This window comes from Odocoileus virginianus, chromosome 3, assembly GCF_023699985.2.
Source record: "Odocoileus virginianus isolate 20LAN1187 ecotype Illinois chromosome 3, Ovbor_1.2, whole genome shotgun sequence".
Classification (NCBI taxonomy): domain Eukaryota; kingdom Metazoa; phylum Chordata; class Mammalia; order Artiodactyla; family Cervidae; genus Odocoileus; species Odocoileus virginianus.
In genome coordinates, this window is record NC_069676.1 from 40,157,612 (window position 1) to 40,173,653 (window position 16,042).

General features: G+C 57.2%; 1 protein-coding gene across 6 annotated transcripts; it reads right to left on the minus strand.

Moving 5' to 3' along the window:
* Positions 1-297: 297 nt before the first annotated feature.
* Positions 298-8,161, minus strand: RNF126 (ring finger protein 126). 6 transcript variants are annotated; one of them, XM_020901418.2, is made up of 9 exons: positions 7,988-8,161; positions 3,044-3,102; positions 2,829-2,895; positions 2,584-2,747; positions 1,737-1,805; positions 1,596-1,665; positions 1,056-1,149; positions 824-939; positions 298-736 (listed from the first exon to the last, which is right to left on the minus strand). In XM_020901418.2, exons 1-9 carry the CDS (start codon positions 8,060-8,062, stop codon positions 590-592), a joined length of 861 nt encoding a protein of 286 aa, XP_020757077.1. In that variant the 5' UTR covers positions 8,063-8,161; the 3' UTR covers positions 298-589. The 6 variants fall into 6 exon arrangements, with proteins under 6 accessions (XP_020757077.1, XP_070321354.1, XP_070321352.1 ...); XM_070465253.1 differs by having other exon boundaries at positions 2,503-2,747; XM_070465251.1 differs by lacking the exon at positions 7,988-8,161 and adding an exon at positions 5,393-6,758 and having other exon boundaries at positions 1,733-1,805; positions 2,503-2,714.
* Positions 8,162-16,042: the final 7,881 nt, after the last annotated feature.

Below are 16,042 nucleotides of genomic sequence, written 5' to 3' on the forward strand. Positions count from 1 at the left end.
GAGGGAGCAGAGTGATCCTGCCGTGGACAGACTGGGCCCCAGGCTGCACCGACGCACACAAGGAATACGCCGACCACCGGCTTCTTTCTAAGTAGGTGTATTTTTAAATAGCTTTCAAGATACACATATTTTCTCCTTTAAAAAACGTCTGTCAGAGCAGTCTTGTCCTTGTTTCGCTGGTTATCCTGGTATCCCAGGCCCCAGTGCTCAGGGTGGGGAGCAGGGCCTGTCCACGCAGCCAGGACCCCAGCCAAGTGGCTCCACCCCGTCTCTCCACAGATCATGCAGGGCCGCGAGTGAGCTCAAACGTCCATTTATTTCAAAGCAGTAATAATTTAAAATTATAAAAACCTTTCCGCCGTTGAACATGTAGAGGGTGAGGTCAGAGACAAAGGGGGGGAAGGTGGGACGCCCGGGCAGTGTGCGCGGGCGCCCGGCCCAGCCGGGTTGTCCCTGGGGAGGCCGAGCTCCCTCCGCAGCCTGGAGGGGTGGGTCCTCCGAGCCTCCTCCGCGGCGGGCCCGGTGGCGCTGCAGTCCGTGGGCGCGTGGGGTGTCTGCTGTTGCCCTGGGGGCTGGCCGGCCGGTGTGCTCAGGAGCTGCTGGCCGGGTTCTCATTCCCGGGTGAGCTGGAGGAGGATGACGAGGAGGAGGAGAAGCTCACCCCAGCCAGGCCCGGGGGGTCGGTGGCCGTGTTCTGTCCTGTGAGGCTTTTTCGGCAGACAGGGCAGCTGTCGTGCTTTGCAGGACAGAGAGGAGAGGGAACAGTTCAGAGGCGGCGGGGGCGACGGATTGAGGGCAGTGTCCCAGCTGGCCCATCACTCACCTGCTCCAGCCAGGGCACGATGCAGCCGTCGTGGAAGAGGTGGTTGCAGGGCAGCTGCCGCACACGCTCACCCAGCCCATAGTCATCCTTGCACACGGGACACTCCAGCCCCGAGCCTGCAGGGCAGGAGCACGTCTCTCAGGGCAGCTCCCCTGAAGCCCTGCCCAAGGTGTCCTAGGGAGGAGGAGTCACTGGCCCAAGCCCACCCCCCACTGGCCCCTGGGGCTCGTACCGACGTGCTCCTCGGTCACGGGCACGGTGGGGAGGGCCTGGATTTTCTCTTTGTCTGCGGGTGGGGGACCCGTGTTTTCAAACTGATTGAGGAGCTGAAAGACAAGAGGCCGGAGAGCAGGTGGGCTGGTAGGGTCCCTCGCCCCACGGGGCTATGAAATGCAAGGCGGGGTTACCTGCAAAAGCACCGAGGCCCTGTTTGTCCTGGCCTGACCCTGAGGGGTCAGAGGTCAGCTGCCCCAGGAGGCCCAGCCCTGGGCTTCTGCCCACTCTTCTGCTCATCACCACCTTGTAGCCAGGGCTGGTAGCCACCCCAGGGACACGGCGGCCCCTTCCTAGGGCCAGGATGGCTCCCAAGTCCTCACGTGGCTACAATCAGGGGGCAGGCACTGGTGACAAAATATGCAGCAGAAGGCCCCAAGGTGGTCACAGCCCCGCCTCATAAGTGCCACCCAGGACACAGACACGGAAGACACTCTGTCCTCCTGGGCCCAGCCTGTATGGGTGTGGTCCCCACACCAGCTAAGCAAGACCCTTGTACCTGCGTGATGATGGCGTCCAGGCCGTTGGCCCCCCAGGCGTAGTCCATCGGGTTTGAATGCAGGACGCCCCTGGGCAGAGAAGGCTGGGGTTCAAGTGGCAGAGGGGTGGGCCGGGCGCAGGGGGCCCCTCCCCTACTCACCAGGGGCCCAGGCCCAGGTTGGGGATGGTGGCCGGGGTGATGATGCCGTTGACCAGCTGCTGGATGATCCTGGAACAGAGTGGCCAGGCCCGTGGTTAGCGCCCTTATGAGGAGGGGCCATTGTAGGGGAGCTGGACTCTCAACTGGTGAGAAAAAGCCCAGTCACAAGGGTGCTGGGGTAGAGGTCTCCTTGAGGCCTGGACAGTGCCGGTTGACACACAGTTGCGTCCCCCCCCCCATTTTGCAACCCAGAGGGAGTGCCGTGGGGGGGCCCCAGGAGCCCTGAAGTCAGCCCTGTTCTTCACAGTGACCCTAAAACATGCCAGCCGAGGTCACAGTGAGCCAGGCCATGTCATGAGCTGGACCAGCCTTGGCCTGCCTGCAATCAAGCTCCATCTACAAACACCCACAGGATGCTCAGCCCCGTGTCCCGTGGGGCTGAGACGGGCCTTCTAGGTCCTCCCCTCCTGTCCTCAGGACCCTGCACACAGGAAGGGCGAGGACACCTGATACTGCCATTCGCCTGTGCCCTGGGGCAGAGGCCTCTCTCTGAAGGATGCTGAGGGGCACACAGTGGGCACACAGCCCCTCAGCCAACCTGGACCCACAGGGGACCTGCCCTGCCTGGAGGACGGCCCCTGAGCCAGCACCCATGCCTTGTGCCCACAGCACCTCCTGAAAGGACAGCTGGTTGCTCTGCCCGAACGGGTGGGGTGGGCTGGACGCCCCCAGCCCCCCACCCGCGGCCGCCCCCGGGCCCCCTCACCCTTCCAGCGTGGGGACGCCTTCGTGCCGGCCGGTGGCCCGCCGCGCGGTGAGGCGGGCGCGGGGCTGCCGGGCGCCGTACCGGTGCCGGGAGTGCTGCTCTCGCTCCCGCCGGCTCTCGGGGTCCCTGCTGTCATCAGCCTGCGCCCCAGGGGGAAACGTGGGGATCTCGAAGCTGTCGTCAAAGATGCCGAAAGCAAAGTGCCCGTAGCCCTGCGGCAGCGTGAACAGGGGCTGGTCCACATTCTGCAGAGAGGAGGGCCAACATCATGGGAGAGGGGCCAGGGCTGGGCAGCCCTCACGGGGAACAGGGAGGCTGCCTCTCACCTCGAACGGTTGCTGCCGGCTCTGGTCCGCGGAGGCTGTGGAGGGGGCTGAGCCGTTCTCTGCACTCCTAAGAGGACAGGTACCATTAGCACCAGGAGCACCCCACCCCAGACAGATGGCCAGAGGGTCAGACGAAGGCAGACCCCCTCTACACCTGACCCAGGTCCAGCCAGTGCACCCTTGGGCTGAGGGTCCATGAGGGGGGGCAGCCTTACCTGGTCTCTTCTGGAAGCTCCTCGATAAACCCAGACTCGCATCTTGGGCAGATGTAATCCTGGGGAGGAGAGGGCAGGCAAGGGTGATCTCAGGGCAAGGCGGGGTCGGGGTGTGTGTGTGGGGGGGGGGGGGGGCTCATCTCAAGGGCCCAGGTGGCAACCTGCCAGCTCCAGCCATGTGGCTCCGGGCAGGGCTGGTGCACTGACTTCCTTGTGCACATGGTGGGCTGCAACCTCAGCAGTTACATCCCCAACCTCCCATGTCCCTGAGTCCATCAGCTTGTGCTCCCCACAGTGACAGAAGTCACAGTTTCGGGGCCTCCACTCAGCCACATGGCCTGATGAAGGCTCTGACAAAGCGTGTAGCAAAGGGCCAGCTGACGCGGGTCCAGGGAAGTTTCCCAACTTGGGGGACCTGAGAATGTTCCCTAACACCCCCACACCCACACAAATAGAAAGGAAGGCTGGGAGAGTGACTAGTGGGGCTCCAGGACCACCTGGGCCTCAGAGATCAACTCCCAGGAAGGCGGCCATTGAGGGTGGGAGGCACACCCAGGCAGAGGAACCAGCCTGCAGAACATTCTGGACTGCCCGAGGTGTGGCCTGTGACCCCAGGCTGGACAGCCAGCGGGGCAGAGACTGTGATGTCTCCAGTCAGCAAAGAGGTGGCCCTGCCCCTCAGGGACAGGGAGCCTGAGGACCAAATCCACTAGTCGGGCCTGGAACTGGCTTAGGTCCACATGTGTTCTAAAGCTGCAAGCGTGAGGTGCTTCCACTGAGGCTGCCCATGGTCCCAGTCCCCAGGAGCCTAGGGCACCGATGGCTGGGCCACCCTCTGTAGGGAACAATGTGGAGATGTGGGGCATGTGGCCTGCCCTGCAGATGCTGGGGGCCAGGCACCTGTCAGGAAGGCGGGACCCCCACCTGCTCCACTGCAGAGAGCAAAGGGGCCAGGGAATGAAAGGATGCCACCTGAGCTGGGCGAGAGGGTAGGCCAGAGCTGTACATGTCCCGGGGACCTGTGTCCAAATGTGTAATGAACTCTTACAATTCAACAACAAAAGACAAACGCCCCAGTTAGAAAACGACCAGAGGATCAGAACAGCATTTCTCCACAGACAGACAGGTGGCAACGAGCCAAGAAGGGATGCACACATAGTCTGCCAACAGGGAAACGCAAACCAAAACCAGCGGGACACACTCCACATCTACCCAGATGGCTGGACCCATGAAGCTGACAGGGACCACTGTAGGAGGTGGCAGAGAAACTGGAACCACCACATGGCAGATGGGCTGTGAATTGGGGCAGTGTCCTCAGAAAACAGTCATGGTCACCCCATGACCCTGCAATTGCCCCACCAGGCACCCACCAGGGGTGACGGAGACATAGGTCCACACAGAAACCCACACACGCACAGCAGTCAAACACAACCACATGTCCCTCCACCCCTGGAAGCATCACTCAGACATGCAAAGAGGAAGCCCTGACACTTGCCACCATGTGGATGGACCCTGAGAACATGATGCTCAGTGAGAAGCAGACATAGAACACACAGAGTGTGATTCCACTGATGGGAAACATCCAGAACAGGCAGATCTGCAGACACAGAGAGTGGGATCCTGGTTGTCAGGGACCAAGAAGGTGACTGCTGATGGGGACGGGGCTCCTTTTTGAGTGACCAAATGTCCTGGACAAGGACACTGGTGATGGCCGGCTGCAAGACCTGAGTTTTAAGTGGGTGGGACATGTGGCACTGAAACTGTGAACCAGGAACAGCAGCCCTCTGCCCTCCTGAGCAGGGGCGTGGGGCCCAGGGGAGGCTCCCCCAGGAAGGGTCCACCACAGCTGTCACTAGCATGGGTTTCCAGGGCTGTCACTCAGCCTGTCGTTTACTTCAACGTTTCACAGGCCAAGAAACGCAGTCACTGGAGGCTTTGTGCTTGGTAGCCAAGGTTCTTTCCCCCTCCAGGAGCCCCAGTGGGAGGGCGATGGACAGGGGCAAACGTGGCTGCAGTTGAGTCTGAGCTGACCGAGGTTAGGAATCTGGGAACCTTCTGGCCTGGGCCAGGCAGGCCCAGAACCTCCCCTGTGACAAAACTCTCTCTCCCGGGCACCCTGCCCCAGGCAAGCCTGGGAGAGCCAGGGCGGGGTGAGCAACACGCCCACTGGAGATAGGGTGTCTGTCCTCCACCCCTGGGGCTCACTGCTGCTCCTGGTGCCTGAGAGCCGATCACCATGCCATCCTCAGGGGTCCCTGTGTTCCCTGAGCCCCAGCACAACCCAGACTGGTCATCTCAGGCCTGGGCCTTTCCTTGTCCTGGGTCCCCACAGCCCGAGTTGATATCTACCTGGCTTGCCCCTCTCGGAAGCTGGGTCCCAGCTGTAAGCCTCCATCTCCCCACCTGCAAATGGAGGGTGGCCTCAACCCCAGGCTCTGGACTTGGCCCCTGAGCCACAGTGACCTGGTTTCAGGGAGGCCCCAAACTCTGCTGCACTTGCAGAAGGTCCAGACCTGGGTCTTCAATGCTCCCTCCTCCAGAGGCCGCATGTCCCAGAGATTTAATTACCTCACCGTGACAGAAATGGGGGACATCCTGGGATGGAACAATCACCCCCACAGGGCAGAGTCTATATACCTTGGCAAGGCCCTAGCTCGTGAGCACCTATCCCCAGCTGACAGCTTCTCTTGAGGAGACCAGGGTGATCACGCCATCATTATTACCATGACAACAGCGGCCCACAGGACAGACCATGCACTCCACTCACTCAGCACTTGCTCCCTGCAGTAGGCCCTTGGAGACAGGCCTCACCCTCCATGCCACATGCAGACCCCAGGTTCCCGGCCAGGTGAGTGTGGGGGAACAGGGGACATTGAGGTGGGAACTGGAGAGATGCTGGCCTTAACGCCGAGCAGGCAGGGGGACCAGTCTGCACCCCAGGGGCTCTGTGCAGAGGACGGACTTTCTCTCTTCACCCCGACGGCTCTCCAAGGTGGCCTGTTCGACGTAACAGAGCTTGTTCCCGTCCCCCCGACCCTGCTCAGGGACACTTCTGAGAGGAATCAGGGGTGTCCACAGGACAGGAGACAGAATCATGACTGCCACCGGTCAGGCCACTAGGAGCCTGGCCCATGCATGGCCCAGATCCACCTCATCCCTGGCGCTCCCGTTTCCTGGGGGATCGAGTCTGGGCCTGTGCGCCCGAGCAGAGGCCTCTGAGCTAGCCGGCCTGCCCGGTTCCTGCTCCCACACGCCCATTCCAGGCAGGCACCCGCCCTTCCGGGGCATCCTGGCCCCCCTGCACCGGCACTCTCGAGCACAGGGGTGCCCTCACCAACCCATCTGATGGGCGAGGAGAATGAGGCAGAGTCTCATGGCTGCAGGGAGAAACCCTGGGAACAGAGGGCCTGCAGCCACCTGAGTCTCACCGCCCCACTGGGGCAGGGGGAGGTGGGAGGGGTGCTGCTGGCGGAAGCCTCCCACTGTCACCAGGTTAAGAGCCCACCTCCCTACTCTCATGAACACCAAGTGCACCCCTACTCATAAACAGACACCTGTCTACAGGACCCCGTCAACCCCTTCCCAAACCCACAAATCAGTCCCCTTGCCTCCAATATTTGCTCCTAACAGAATTTACCAACATTCCAACAAATCAAATATTTGCCAATCACTTGCTCAGCATTGGCTCCCTGTAAACTCTGAGAGCAAAGGTCATGGCTACCTTGTCACCACTGGATCCTGTGACTAGAAAGGCCCTCGCCAGCTCAGTGTCCACAGACTGTCCACAGAGATCAGGATCCTTCTGGTCCGAGACTACATGGCCAGGATCCGGCCGCATGCTGGCCCTGGGAAGGGAGGCCAGAACAGCTAACTACACAGCCCCGGGCTGCCGATAGCTCTGGACAGGTCACTCTGGGGTAAGCCCGAAGCCCAGGGCCTGTCCGGGGCTCACACCCGTTGCAAGAGGCTCCCTGCAGCTCACCTAGGCTAGAGGACTGTCCCGCCGACCCGACCGTTCCTCCCAGTGGAGGAAACCAGACCCAGAGCTGGGGCGCACAGGAAGCCGGAAGAGGCAGAAGCAGTACGTCTTCCGGGAGGCTGGAGTGGGGGAGTCGGGCAAGTCTCGGCCCCCCCAAGTCTGCTCGCGCACCGAGGTTTCCATTTATCTGCCGGCCCCCATCCCCTTGCCTCTGGAAGCCACACCACCCTTGCCTTATCTTACACTCTCCTGGGTTCAGGCACCGTTTCCATTCCAAACCCTAACTCTAGCTCACTTCTGTGGCTGGAATAATGCCCACGACTCCTGCTGGATCCCCCAGTGAAGTCCACAGCAAGAAAGGAAGGGATGGGAATCTGGTTCTTAAATCAGCCAGATGACCAAGGAGAGCTGGTGCTCAATCAGTCGTCGCCACCCACAGCCCCTTTCCCTGGCCCCCCACATCGCCCTCTTCCTGCTCCTCTTGAGCTGGCCGAGCGGCAAATGCCAGGAGCGGGGCCGGCCAGGGGCGCCTTGCCTTCTAACCTTCCTCCCATTCAGCGGGGGAGGGTCGGTCAGGCGCGGGGCACCGACCCCATCCCGGACCTACCCACTCGGAACTTCCGGGCTGAGGGGCCTGGAAACCGAGCCTTTCACGATCAGCTGTCCCGCGGCCTCCACCCGGACGAGGGCACAGGGCCCACCTGGGTCCAGACCCCAGGCCCCGGAAGGCGCAAGAACGCCGGCTCGGGCCGCCGTCGGGCCCGGGAGAGCGACGGCTCTCTCCCACGAGGCGCTCGCAGCGCTGATCGCGCTCGGGGCCGACTCCGCTCCCTCCCGGTCACCGGCCTCGCTGCGCCACCAGGGCCGCCACTTCCGGGCCCTCCGCGGGGACCTCAGTTTCCCCGTCCGTGCCAACTCGCCTCGGGCCAAGGCAGTGGCCCCCGCCCGCCCGGCCTGGGCCTCACCGGCAGGCGCGGCACGATCTCGACTGAGCAGCAGTGGCAGAAGTACCGTCCGGGCTGCGGTGACGCCTCGGCCATGGCCACCGCCGCCTCCTCCACGCCGCCCGCCCCCCGCGCGGCGCCCGCCGCCGGCCGTTTGCTGCTCCCTCGCCGGCCGACGAGCCCGCGCACGCTCACGCACGGCACGCACGGCACGCACGGCGTGAGGCGGGGAAGGGTAGCGGAAACGGGACAGGCAGCGCGCGAGGCGGGCGGTGGCTCGGGTGACGGTGGCCGCCGAGGAGCAAACTAGGAGCGGAGCTGGGCGGGGGCGGGGCCATGGGCGGGGCCTTGCTGGGCGGTTGCCTGCCTGGGCAACCTGGATCAGGGCCTGAGGTGGGTTTGGAGGCGGGCCCGGCTCGAAGGCTAAGGGGAAGGCCGAGGGCGGGGCTGGGGCGGGGCGGAGCCAAGCCCCTCCTCTTCTACAAAACTGCTACCAGTTCCCGCACAGACCCCCCCCAGTTCCCTCATTATTTCTCTTATTGCCAAGACCCACCTGTTTGGAAATCAGTCCTGAATATTCATTGGAAGGACTGATGCTGAAGCTGAAACTCTAATACTTTGGCCAGCTGGTGCGAAGAACCGACTCATTGGAAAAGACCCTGATACTGGGAAAGATTGAAGGCGGGAGAAGGGGATAAAAGAGGATGAGATGGTTGGGTGGCATCAACGACGCAATGGACATGAGTTTGAGCAGGCTTCGGAAGTTGGTGATGGACAGGGAAGCCTGGTGTGCTGCAGTCCATGGGGTCGCAAAGAGTCGGACTCGACTGAGCGACGACTGAGCGACTGAACCGAGTGACTGACTTACCTGGTTTTCACTTCTCTGTCCTCACTGCTCCTGGGATGCTCCTGCGCTCTTTTACCTCCAGGCCTTTGCACGGGCTGTAACCTTGCCCTGGTGCACCGTTGCCTAGACACCCGCATGGCTTTCTTCCCCCACACCTTTCAAGTCTGCTCAAATGTCCACCTATTGAGGCATGTTCTGCAACAGTGCTTGGGTCCATATTATAAACTGTCAGTTCCACAACAAAAGGGATTTTTGTATCTTGTTCCCAGCTGGACTCAGAACAGGACCTGGCACACAGGCTTTACATAAACATTCTTCGAATGCATGCAGACCGGAGACCCATTCCTGGATCAAGGAGGCCTGCTCTCCCATGCCTCGGTGTGGCATAAGAGACTCTGAGCAAGGTGTGGCCTTGTTTCCATGATGCCTCAGGGTGAGGAGAGGGCAAAAAACCTACCCCTCCCCTCAAAATGAATCAGGCCAGGATCATTTCTGAATTTAGTTCCAGGACAATTATGTACTTATTTCCTTACCCACTAGACAAACATTCATGAAGCTCCTGTTGCATGCCAGACTCTGCTGGGGTGCAAGGACACAGCAGAGGAAACCACAGACAGGAAATGAAAGTGGTTCTCTGAAATACTCCATAACTGGAGGACACAGAGCAGGCTACAGACGCCCCCAGCCTCACGAGACTGAGCCAGGGGATGAGCCCCTAGGGTACCCTTGGCTCTGCCTGGAGAGACAGACAGACTTCCCAAGGGAGAGGACTTTAGAGCCAGGACTTAGAGTAATAAATAGGAGTGGGATGGAGGTGAGATTCCTGCTGAGAGTTGGGAGTATTGGAGCCAGAGTGTCAAAGAATTACAAATTGGAGGCTGTGCATAAAGGATCTTGAATGTCAAGTGGTAAGGAATAGGGACTTGTCTTCCAGCCACTATCTTGCACCCCTCAAAGCTCAGAGGCGATTCCAAGGCATTCCTACTCTGACCACCAGAGAGCGCCCCAGCCCTGTTGCTGGGAAACAAGCCCTGTTGCTGAAGCAAAAGACACCACCACCCCCATCTGCCTCCACCCCTCCCTCCCCTGAGGGATACAGGGAGGGGCCCTTTGCCTCAGACCTTTAATGCCTAGCTCCTGACTTGTCTCACACCAGACATACATTCATTGATTCATTCATCTTGGAGAAGTTTCATTTTGTTTTTTCATTTGGTTTGTTTTTTTCTTTTCCTTTTGACTTATGGGATCTTAGTTCCCCAACCAGGGATTGAACCTGGGCCCAGAGCAGTGAGACCACCTAGTCCTAACTACTGAACTGCCAGGGAATTCCCCATCCTGCAAAAGTTTATGAGGTACCACCCAAGAGGCCTTGGAGTCAATGGGCTCACAGCATTCAAATCCCACCAAGTCACACTGGCTATATGACCCTGGGCAACTCACTTAACCTCTCTGGGCAGGTGGCAGAAACTTCCTCTTGGGGGTTTGAGATTGGATTATGCTTGAGGTGCCTGTGGGCCATGCGGCCTCCCTGAGTTCATCTACCCTTCTGGCACCCATCCCCAGCCCAGCGCAGTTTCATTGGCCCCCGCGGGTGGGTTGAACTGCATCCCCCCTCAGGGCCTTTGCCTGGTCACACCTTCTGCTGGGAGTGCCATTCCCACCATCCTTTCTCTTTTGCTGTTTCTCAGAAGGCTGCTCTGATCCTGTCCTGGGGGATCCCAGTGCCCTCTTCCCTCTTTCCCCAACTCAGCCACCCCCAGATCCAGGAGTTATCAGTGGTATCTCCCAATATGTGAAGCCAATACCCAGAATATAGTAGGTGCTCAATAGATTCTTGAATAAAAAAATAATTAGTGAGTGCCTGCTGTGTACCAGGCCCAAGTAGGGTGCTGGGAATGCAATGGGAACAAGAATATGAAGTTTTGTATCATAAAACTAAGTGCTTAAGATGTGCCAGCCAGATGTTTAATCCTCACACAAGCACCAGGATGTGGGAGCAATGAAGACTCCTGTTTTACAGATGAGAAGGTGAAAGTGAAAGTCACTCACTCCTGTTTGACTTTTGGCAAGCCCATGGACTATAGGCTCCATGGAATTCTCCAGGCCAGAATACTGAAATGGTTAGCCTTTCCCTTCTCCAGGGGATCTTCCCAACCCAGGATCGAACCCAGGTCTCCTGCATTGCAGGAGACTGAGGCTCAAACATGGTCACACAGCAGACACAATCATTGGACCTCTGGGTCTCAGCTCCTTGCCCCGCTGGATGCCCTGGGACTGGGATATCCAAATTCAAGTAATCAGGCCAGTATCTGCATGTGATCCAGAGGTCCTGAGGTTCTGGGGCCTCAGGCATCCATTTATGACCAGTGGCCATCTTGCTGCTGCCACTGATAGGACAGATGTGTGACGGGAGACCTGGCCAGCCCAGGGCTCTCTGATTGTGGGGTGCCTCCTGATGGGTTCTCAGCATTTTCTTGAATAGTCTTTGAAAGTGGATTAGGAGGTAACCTCTCCGGACAGGACCATTTCACCCCCTAGTTACTGACTTGGGTTCAAATCCAGCCTCTGGGAGGGAGTTTTGGGAACTCTAGAGCTGGAGAAAGCAGTTCTGTCACCCACTTCTAGGGAGGCCACCGCCCCACTGGGCATTATTTCAACAGGCATGAATACACTGCTATCTGCTTAAGCATTTTTTTTTTTACTTGCTTTTCAACCTTTTATTTACATATTTTGACTTTGTCCTTTGTATTATTTGTATTTGTTGGTTTGTGTTTTGTATTTTTTACTTTAGACCCCTGAGTCACCCATACCCAGGACCTGGCAGCCCCAGAACCTCAGATGTCCTTCAATCTATTCTCCTGGGGTCAAGTCACCATCCTCTTAGGTCAAACTTCCTTCATTTCCACCGGCTCAAGGAATCTTTCAGGACTAAGTCGTCAGGACCAGGACCTGTGAAGCCAGTGGGGGGGATGGATGCCTCCATCCTCTCTCTTGAGCAACCTCCCTTGAATGCTGCTCAAAAGTTGTTATTTTAAATAATTTCTAACTTCCAGAAGTGTTTCAAGAATAGTACAAAGGGTCCCACGCATCCTTGACTTGGGCACGCCAGTGGCAAACTTTTTTTGCTCTCTCTGTGTGTCTGTGTGGAATTTTGGGCAAACTTGCTGCCCCCAGCCTCTTTATCCCAAGCACGACCAGGTGTACTTCTAAAGTTAGGCCACTCTCTTATCTGAAGCAGCAACATGTTTACCAAATTGGGTAATTAAGCTTTCATAGCTTTATCAAGCTCTGCCTCCCTCAAAGGAGGTGGGGTCGCACCACCTCTCAGCCTGGCAGGGATCGAGATCACCACGCAATCCCTCAATCACAGATGCTGGTATCGACCGTGTGCCAGGCGCAAGAACACATCTGGGATACGGCAACAAATGTCGGCAAAGTCAGACACTCAACAATATTAAGCACTGTGATGTGCAGAATAAAGGCCCCCATATACGTTTGATATTTTAGCTCAGTAAGACTCCTGTCAGACTGCTGATTTCCAGAACAGTAAATAATAAGTCTGTGCTATTTTAAGCAGCTAAATTTACAACACTTTGTTAAAGCAGCAAACAGGAAACTCATACGTCAAGCTATTACACGGTCACCTCCAGACACAGGCATGCTGAGCATTCCCGTGTTTCCCTGAAGCCTCGTCCCAGTAGGCTGTCCCTCCTACCATTGGCCAGAGCTGGATCACATGGTTGTGCCTGACATCACTTCAACCCTGTTCATCCAATCAGGATTCGCCTCCAAGCTGAGGGCAGGTCCGGCCTTCTGCGTCAAACGTGGCCGCCAGATTCCTGCGAAAAATCCTATTGTTCTTTCATAGGAAAGAGGATGGCATGGGGACATTTGGGGGCAACGTGGGAAAGTAGCTAAGGGAAGTGGCAAGAATTGAGTAGTCTCTGAAGGAAGGGCTTCAAACCTAGGCCGGCAAGCTTGGACTCCATCCAGAGGCTATGGGGAGCCCTGGGTGGCATTTAGAGCAGGGACCATACGCACGTTTTGGACGTTACAATACCCAGCTCTATTCAGAGTTCTCCCATGCTATCTGCCATGGCCGAGTCTTCAGTGTTGTCTTGTGTGAAGTATTAGTCGCTCAGTTGTGTCCAATTCTTTGTGACCCTATGGACTATAACCCTCCAGGCTCCTCTGTCCATGGGGTTCTCCAGGCAAGAATACTGGAGTAGGTTGCCATTTCCTTCTTCAGGGAATCTTTCCTACCTAGGGATCAAAGCCAGGGCTCCTGTATTGCAGGCAGATTCTTTACTGTCTGAGTCACCAGGAAAGCCCTTGGTTGTCATCATATGTCCCACTAAGGAACCAGCAAGACCTTGCTTCCCACAGACTGCAGAGTTTCAGGTCTAGTCCAAGGGTTGCACAGGCTAAGGTGATGTGGGGTCTATCACAAGGATTCTTCTGGCTTGAGTAATGTGGGATCCAGTGACCGAGTGTTCTTTACCAGGCCATCCTGGAGGCAGTGGTTGGTACAGCAGCATGGTGTGATTCCCACAGCCCCTACAGAACCTGCTGCTCTGGATTCTAAAGCCCTTGCTTGAATAAAATATAAGCAGGATTATTGTAAGCTGGTTTTGTTCCCTGGGAGTGACAGAAATGCTGCTTAGATCAGCTTTATTTTATGGGGAAGAGGAGTTCAGGCACAGCTGGATCAAGGACCTCCAATAAGACCACAGGGCATTACTGCTGCCTCTCTTGGTTCAGTGTCCCACTGAGCTGGCCTCTCCCTGGACATTGGCAGAAGCCATCTGCAGCCCCAGGCTCACACCCCTCCAGCTCAGGCAAGAAGTGGGTGGTCCTTTTCAAGCTAATGTCTCAGAGCTGACTCTTCCTGTTGCTAAATGTCAGATGACTCTTAAGTGGTCAGGCCTGGGTTGGGGCCACTCTTGGGGGCTTTTGAGTTGGGAGTACAGGAGGTGATTCCCCAAAGGAAAACCTGGCTCTGGGACCTGAGGAGTCCCACAATCTGGGGATGCACCCTGATTGCTCGGGTCCTGGAATCTTGTTTGCCTGGTACTGACTCCATTCCTGACCCTGTGGGGCTTTGAGACCCCCAGAAATTCACTTTCCTTTCTCCGACTTCAGTTGACCCCTCTGTAAAGTGGATGCCTGCCTTGTGATGAATGGTAAAATACTTGCCTATTCCTTAAGTAATAAGAATCTCTGTACCCATGTCACGCCCCTCCCGTGCACCAAGCACTGTGCCTGGCATCCTGACTGGAATCTGCAGTACTGGGATCTGTGCCCATTTTACAGTTGAGAGCATAGAGGCACAGAGTGGTCACATGTGGCCTGGTCAGGGTGGCACAGACTGGACTGCACTTCCACATGACGCCTCCTCCTCCCTCCAGGCCTTAGAGTCACCTCCTCGGAGATTCCACAACCTCCCTGCTCCCAGGGTCTCTGTCCTCCACTGTCTTCACACATGTGTGTTCACCCCCTTGTTTTTCTCCAGTCAGGTAGGGACCGTATCATTGCGACACTGAACCCCTCTGTATTAGCAGCTGTCACAAATCGACGCAAACTTGGTGGCTTAAAAAAACACATATTTTTTTCTCTTCCAGTTCCGGAGGTCAGAAGTCCAACACAGGTCTCTCTGAGCTTAAATCAAGGTATTGGCAGAGCGTGTTCTTCTCCAGAGGCTCCAAGGGAGAATCTGTTCCTTGCCCTTTCCAGCTTCTGGAGGCTGCCCACATTCCTTGGCTGGAGGACCCTTCCTCCATCTTCAAAGCCAAAAACAGCAGGTCCAGTCCTCCTAATGTTGCATCTCTCCGACCACAGTGGGGAAGGTCTCCACTTTAAAGGATGCTGTCATTACACTGGGCCCACTTGGTTAACCCAGGATCATCTCCCATCTGAAGGGCCTCAACTTACTCCTATGTGCAAAGTCCTTTTGCCATGGAAGGTGACATAGTCACAGGGTCTGCGAACCCACTTGTCTCAGAGGGCTGTATTCAGGCTTTCTCTTACTTGTAGCACAAACATCCCATGACTTCAGTTTCCATCCCCCCTTCCCTCATACCGTTCAATCTAACTCAACATTAAACATTCTCTCCTTCTGAGAAGTCTGCCCTGTCTCCCTGGGCTGGGTCAGGTTGGCATCTTCCATCACAGATCTGATTAGCAGATTGTCTCTGTAAGTTTCCCTGGGGGTGGTAAGTTGGGACCATGGGGAGTTAGGATGGGTGTGGGCCAGAAAACCTTAGGGCAGGCGGCTAGGGTAGGAAGCTGCTGCAGGCTGGGACAGGGTAGAGAAGAGGGCACAAAGGGAGATACTGGAAAGAGGGGTTCCGCAAAGAGGGCCGTGACCTCCTTAAGGTCATGAAGTACAGAGCTTCTGGGTTGGGGAGACACGCCAGCCTGGGAAGCAGAAGGCCACGGGCTGCTGGCCTCGGTTTCGAACCCACGCCAGGCCAACAATGGCCCTTTTATTTGCACAACTCAGGACTGGGTGGCTGAGCCATGGAAGGGTCAGGTCTCGGCCAAGGTCACCCTGTGCAGCCCCCGCACACCCTTGGTGAGAACACGGGGTCTCATTCCTGCCCCATTTCCCAACGAGGAGAGAACCCCCTTGGACGGTCAGAGGCCAAGGCCAGGTCAAGACCGCTGGTGGCCTCCCTCAGTGCTGCTCTGAAGTAATGTGTCCCCTGGCATTGGCTGGGAGACATGGGTCAGGCCGGGCAGCTAAGGTGGAGGACAGGGTCTGGGCATGGTGTTGGCCCACAGAAGATCTCGTGCATGCAGAAGAGGGGTTTGGCTTTAGGGGTCCTGCTTCTACACCTGGGGAGGGGGTAGATTTAGGAATGGGGGGCAATGAAGCATAGGAGGCCCTGGGAGAGAACCAACAGCTCTCAATTGTTGGTTTTTCTTAAAAGCATTTTCCACTTCTTAAAGTTACACATTAGTTTGTCTGTCTATGTGTTTTGTTGTCTATGACTTGGGCAGATCAGACGGGCTCACTGAGGACAGGAGTAGGTCTGCCTTAGTCAACCTGTTGCCCCAGCACCCCCAAAGGTCCTTGCCTCCAGGATACCGTCACTAATTATTCCCCAGAAACACAAACTGTGTAGAGGGGTTGCACAGGGTCCATGAGATGTGGAGGTGCCCTGACAATTTTCTGGGGCCCCGAAGACTGAAGGGATCTGCCCAGAGTAGGAAAAGCATCCTGCTGC